We start from the raw sequence: 6,766 nt of genomic DNA on the forward strand, positions 1-6,766 counted from the left end.
GAACTCAAAAATAACCGTTGCCGTTCGATCGTGCCATAAACCGTGCCTGTGAAGGCCTGAACATCCCGCCCACCTTGAACGCTGTAGCGTTCAAATGATCAATGTTAATGAGGTAACCTAAGATATCTTATGTCTAAACAATTACAGAAATATTAGTCTATGTGTAAACATTCTAAATTTGGTATGTATGTACAATTTCTATCTTAAAACTACTGTACACTAAATTACAGAGGGATGATTTTACGCATCTGTCCCTTCTATGGGCAACACAAATCTTTTTGACTGGTCTTTTGATAATGCCGTCCACGGTCTTGACAGAGACCACTCGCGGAATTCCATCAGATCCTGGATGGAGGTCGGTGATCCTGCCCAATCGCCATCTCATGGGGGGTGTGTTGTCATCTCGGATGACAACCAAGGTTCCCACCTTAATGCCGCTTGGAGAGTCTGTCTGCCATTTATTTCGCTGCTGGAGTTCATGCAGGTACTCCTGTTTCTAACGCTTCCAAAAATGTTGTACTGCGTGTTGTATTAGCTGGAATCTATCTAATCTATTGAGATTTAGCTGTAGTACGTCAGGTTGTGGGATAGTTGTCAGAGCGCCGCCAACAAGGAAATGGCCTGGAGTCAAGGGTGTGAGGTCTGTTGGGTCATGGGAAAGGGGTTGGAGTGGTCGGGAATTCAGGCAAGCCTCAATTTGTGTCAAAATAGTGTAAAATTCCTCAAACGTCAAGCGTTGCTCACCAATGACCCTCTTCAGGTGTGTTTTTACGGACTTCACTGCACTCTCCCAAAGTCCTCCGAAGTGTGGTGCGTGTGGTGGGATCAAATGCCATTCTATTTGTTCTTGTGCTAAGTATGTTCGAACATGATTATTGTGGGTTTCATCCCTTAGCAAGGCACCGAGCTGATTCAACTCGTTCCTTGCTCCTACAAAATTTGTCCCATTGTCTGAATAAATAGAATGACATTTTCCCCTGCGTGAGATGAACCGGTAGAGACAATTTAAAAATGCGTCGCTGCTAAGATCGATTGCCAGTTCGATGTGTATGGCCTTGGTCGAAAAACAAATAAATAGACAAATATAGGTCTTATGGGCCACCCTTCCGCGTCCCCTTTCCCTTATTAGAAAGGGACCTGCGTAGTCCACTCCGCAGGTAGCAAAGGCGCGTGCCGCTGTAACCCGGGCAGCGGGTAAGTTTCCCATAAGATAGCTTGAACCCGTTGGCTTTGTTCGGAAACATCGAATGCATTTATGCAGAATTTTTTTTATTAGGCGTTTACCACCAAGCGGCCAAAAACAAGTGCGTAATGACGCAAGTGTTGCTTGGCATGAAGCAATCTACGATGTTCGTATTCAACGAGCGTAATGGTAAATCTATGATCAGCGGGTAACAATACCGAGTGACGGTGAGCATACGGTATCGGAGCATTCCTTAATCGTCCGCCCACCCTGATTAATCCGTCAGAGCCTAGGAAGGGGTTAAGCGATCGAGTTTTATTTGAATGTGCAACTGGTGTCTCTGATTTTAATGCCTTAATTTCGGTAGCAAAACATTTTTCTTGAACAAGTCTGATCAACAATCGTTCTGCCTCTGCAAGCTCAGATGTCGTCAAATGATACAGGGTGGGTTTGTTGGAATTTGGGGTTGTGGTTCCGGAGGTGCGATCGCGAAGTCTAGTTTTTAGTCGGTTTATGAATCGAAGAATGTAAGCTGTGATGCGTTGTAACTGTGCATAGTTAGAGTACCGCGTGGGTAAATCAAAAGAGTCTGATTCTAATATACCTGTCATCGACAAACAGGTAGTGTCAGTCTGCCGTGCCTCAGGTATATCCCTTACAATGACGTCTCCGGATGGCCATTGGGCGGCTTCTTGTGTAAGCCAGGTCGGCCCGTGCCACCACAACTTGTTGTCCCTTAATTCCATTGCCGTCGCGCCCCGAGAAATAATGTCCGCGGGATTGTCGGATGATGACACATGGTGCCAGTGATTGGGGTCAGTTAATTGCTGAATCTGAGAGGTGCGGTTTGCGACAAATGTTTTCCATCTTGTCCAGTAATGTTCCACGTCAATGTCAAGCTGAAGTGCATGTTTCACAGTGTTTGCTAGCTGAGCTAGCAGCAATGCTCCACATAATTCCAACCGTGGTAGAGTGATCGATTTTAACGGCGCGACTCGTGACTTCGCACACAATAAATTGCTGACCCATACATGGGTGTTAACTAGAGTGCGCAGGTAGATGCAAGCTCCGTATGCACGTTCAGAGGCATCTGAGAACCCGTGCATCTCAATTCGTACCTTATTGCTACTAATTACACATCTTGGAACCGTTATTGACCCGACATTAAGCAATTCGCTTCGAAATCGCGACCATTGTGTGTGGATGAGTTGGGGCAAACTTTCATCCCAGCCTGCCCGTTCCTGCCACAGTTGTTGCATTATCAACTTGGCCTTGGTTATTATAGGCCCAAGCAGTCCGAGTGGATCAAAGATCTGAGCGATTTCCGACAAGATGACGCGTTTCGTGATGCGATTGGATGAATAACTTTTTACCGCGTAGTGGAGCTCGTCTGATTCCGTGGTCCACAGTAATCCTAGGGTTTTCGGGTCCCTATCGGCGGTTTTTATTGTGACAGCGCCCCTGTTTTCGTTCATTTCCGTGACTATGGACGGGTTATTGCTAGCCCATTTTCGCAAAGTGAAACCTGATTGTTCTAATATTTTTATGAGACTATGACGCAATTCAAAAGCCTCCTCAATGGTTTCGCATCCAGTAAGCAGGTCGTCCACATAAAAATCTTGTATGATTGCGCGACTTGCTATTGGAAATGATTCCGCGTGTTGGCGACCGATTTGACTCAAGACGCGTGTAGCCAGAAATGGAGCCGCGGCCGTGCCATAGGTCACCGTATTCAATTCATATGTTTGAATAGGTGAATTTGGATTCGAGCGCCAGAGTATGCGTTGCAGTCTGCGATCTTCCTGACAAACGCGAATCTGTCTGTACATTTTTTCAATATCGGCAGACAGAACGAAGCGGTGTTTCCTGAACCGGAGAAGAATGGAAAACAAATCGCTCTGCACGGTGGGACCAACTAACTGAGTATCATTTAATGAGATACCTGACGAAGTCTTTGCGGAGCCATCGAAAACAACACGAATTTTTGTGGTGGTGCTTGAATTTTTAAATACTACGTGGTGAGGCAAATAGTAACTGGATTTTGAATGGTCATTGTCATCTACATCCACGCGTGTCATGTGACCCAGGGTTTCGTATTCGGCCATAAATGCTAAATATTGCTCGCGAAGTTCCGGATTTCTAGAAAATCGCCGTTCCATCCCAATCAAGCGTCTTTCCGCCTGACTTCGCGATTCTCCTAATTGTTCTATGTTATCCCCTTTTGGGATTGCTACTATATACCGTCCGTCCGTGTCGCGTTGTGTCGTGTCTGTAAAATGTCTTTCAGCGTCTGTGATTGGAGGATGTGTTTGGGTGTTGTTGGAGCAACCCTGCGTTTCAACCTCCCAGAATTTCTCTATTGCAAGCTGAAGTTTGTCGTCGGTTGCAAGATGGCACGCACTAACCCCCTCCCTCTTCGTACTACGTGGGCAGGTCAGTGCTCCCCCTAATATCCACCCGAGTCGAGTTTTCTGCCACACCAGATTACCCTGTCCTGTCCTGTGCTGCCCAATACACAGCAATTTCCAAAACAGGCCGGCTCCGATTAGCAGGTCAACCCGACTGGGGTGGTCAAATTGCGGATCCGCGAGCAAAATTCCAGAAGGAGTGGTAAGTGCCTCTCGGGTTACTGGTACGTTGGGCATGTCTTCGGTGATATTTTTTATTACCAAGCAAGATAAATCTGATCTAAAATTACCACAGCGCGATTTTATCGTCACGTTTGTTTTGCGTTTGACAGAATTAGCTACTCTACTTAAACCCCCCACGGTCACATCTATTGTCGAGGCTGGCAGGCCCAACCTTTCACAAAAACTATTGGTAATGAAATGGACTTGCGGTCCGACGTCTAGCAGCGCGCGACACTCGTGTGCGTTACCCCTTGCATCTTCGATATAAACAATTGCGGTGGATAGCACGGTATATTCTACGGTGGACTCCCTTGAATTCGAGATATATGATTGTATACCGGATGTCGAGGGTCTATCTTGCTCATGGTCACGAACAGAGGTCACTTCGGATACGCGATTTGAGGGTTTTTCCCGGTCTGTGGTTGCTTCGTCTCGATGTAGCAGTGTGTGATGTTTTCTTCCACACTTTCTACAAACGCCTCGAGTACAACCCTTTATGCTGTGCCCTAGCGCGAGACAGTTGAAACAGCATTGAAGGCGTTTCACTGTCTCGTGCCGTTCTGGGTGCTGCATTGCTAATAGTTTAGCACAATGATGCAGTTGATGGTTGCCCTTGCATAAGGCACAATTATTCTGCGCACTTGAAACATGGGTGGCTATTGGGTCGGAAGTTGTCCTACCCTTATGGAGTGGTTTGGAAGCATACATTGGAGGTTGAGTGTTGATCATCGTTCGTTCAAGGAATTTAGCTTGTTGTTCGATAAACTGCACGAAATCTCTAAATCCTAGTCTCTCGGAACGCTTAATTAAATGCTTATCCCATTCCCTCTGTGTAATCGGATCTAGTTTTTTCGATAAGACAAGAACCAATAGAGTGTCCCATGTGTTCACTGGTTCACCTAACGCTCCTAACGCAAGAACTATGAATTAATGATTCGAACGTGTCCCTGAAACGCAGCCAATCGTTATAGTTTCCATCGAAAGACGGCAGCACAATTGTGGGCAATTGTGGCGTGACCTGTCTTGCGATGGATTCGGAGGCTGAGACCGTCGGTGATGGTGCGGATGCTTGAATACCACGAGATGAATTTATGAATTTCTCTACGTTTGCCAGAGTGCCGAAAATGGTGGTCTCAAAAATGTCTCGCTCATGCATGTGAGATTCCTCATGCTCGGTGCCCGAAACTAGAATTTCGATTTGTGACTGCACTGCATCAAATTTCTCAAATAACCCTTCGTTTGCTTTTACACGTTTTTCGACCATAGCTATGTCCATATCAAGTGCCGTTGTTTCAACAAACCGTTTGAAAAGGGTCAATTTGCCTTTGATCGCGCCGCGTTCAGCAATGAGAGGTTTCAATTGCTGCTCCATAATGATTAAACTATTTTAACACAAATGAGTTGCAAGGACTTACGGAGACGAAGGATAGGTTGACGATGCTGGCTCGCTCCGTTCGCAACCGTTGCCGGATCCCGTTACAGATGTGTCTATCGGCACCGGTTTCTATCTCGTCCAGGGGGTGATGTCTCCTTGAGATAACACGCACTGCTCCTTCCTGGATGACTAAATGGGATACCGCAGCTTCTGCACGAGTTCCCAGGTCACCGTGTGCACCGCCTTCCTTGATGATGATTGCTGGCCCAATTGATTGACCACCAAAGATAGGCTGCCTCGAACAATTTGCTTCTTTAGCCCACTCGCAATCGTGGACTACGATTCACGTTCCAGATTGCTTGGGTGTTGTCGCTGTCCGTCTATGTATCTCTTCGATGCACTGAGAATCCGGCTCGAAGGACCACTCAGTACAACGGTTATTCTCAGACACTTACATTTTTGATAGTGGATCGCGTATTACAAAGGGTGTCGAGTATCCCGATAGACCATAAATCACTACAAATTCCGCAGAATTTGCCCTTAGCCGATCCAAGGTTTTACGAATCTGCTGAAGTTGACGGTCTCTTGGGCGCACATGTCTTCTAGGATTTGCTCTTGATAGGATGCAAACAAGCTAGCTAAGAATGGCACAAAAAACCCTTGTCATCGATCAGGAATCATCTGTAATGTCATTACTGTTAGGCTAAACAGCATCGATACGCGGTTCTGTGTTGCGTTGCGCGGTGAATGCGTTCGTCTTCTCTTTTGGGCGTTACGACTGCGTGACTAATTCAATCGCTTGCTGGTGTGTCGCCACAACGGAACAGACGCATCCTTCCATCGTAATTCTCCTTACAGTTACAAATTCATTGGAACAGCAGATTTTAAGGTTTTGGGAATTGGAAGAACGATCCGTGAAAAAGCATTTATCCCCCGAAGAACACGCGTGTGAAACTCACTACCTGCAACATACCCGACGCGACACAGGTAGTGATCGGTATTCTGTAAAACTGCCATTCAAGGAAAACATAAAGGAATTAAGAGAGTCATATCCTATGGTATTCAAACGTTTCCTCGCCCTAGAAAGGCAATTAGATCGGAATCCTCAAATTAAGGAACAATAATCTGCATTCCTCAAAGAATACCAACAATTAGGGCACATGACAATAGTTAGCTCTAAATCGCTCGATGGATATTTCGTACCGCACCATGCAGTCACGAAAGTCGACTGTCTCACCACCAAAATTCGCGTGGTATTTGACGCGTCCGCTAAAACTTCATCAGGGATATCATTAAATGATGCGTTAATGGTAGGTCCCACGGTCCAAGATGACCTTTTCACCCTGATTTCCCGGTTTCAAACTCACCAATACGTTCTCACAACTGACATCACAGAGATGTATCGGCAAATCGAATTATCCTCAGAAGACCTGAATGATCACAAAATCCTTTGGCGAGAACATCGCAGTCAACCGCTTCAAACGTTCGTTCTCAACACCGTCACATACGGTACCGCGTCCGCAACCTTTCTTGGCCACTCGTTTCTTGCAATAACTTGCAAGAGACGAGGGATTTAAC

The 6,766-nt window shown here is 46.1% G+C and overlaps 1 protein-coding gene across 1 annotated transcript; it reads right to left on the bottom strand.

Annotated features, from left to right (window-relative positions):
- Nucleotides 1–744: 744 nt before the first annotated feature.
- Nucleotides 745–5,185, bottom strand: LOC108578671 (the record flags this gene model as incomplete). The annotated part of the gene is made up of 3 exons (XM_017942046.1): nt 4,718–5,185; nt 1,788–4,641; nt 745–930 (listed from the first exon to the last, which is right to left on the bottom strand). Coding segments are annotated over exons 1-3 (3,508 nt in total), but the record flags the coding sequence as incomplete, so codon positions are not given.
- Nucleotides 5,186–6,766: the final 1,581 nt, after the last annotated feature.

The sequence above is a fragment of the Habropoda laboriosa genome, unplaced genomic scaffold, assembly GCF_001263275.1.
Source record: "Habropoda laboriosa isolate 0110345459 unplaced genomic scaffold, ASM126327v1 scaffold73, whole genome shotgun sequence".
Lineage (NCBI taxonomy): Eukaryota > Metazoa > Arthropoda > Insecta > Hymenoptera > Apidae > Habropoda > Habropoda laboriosa.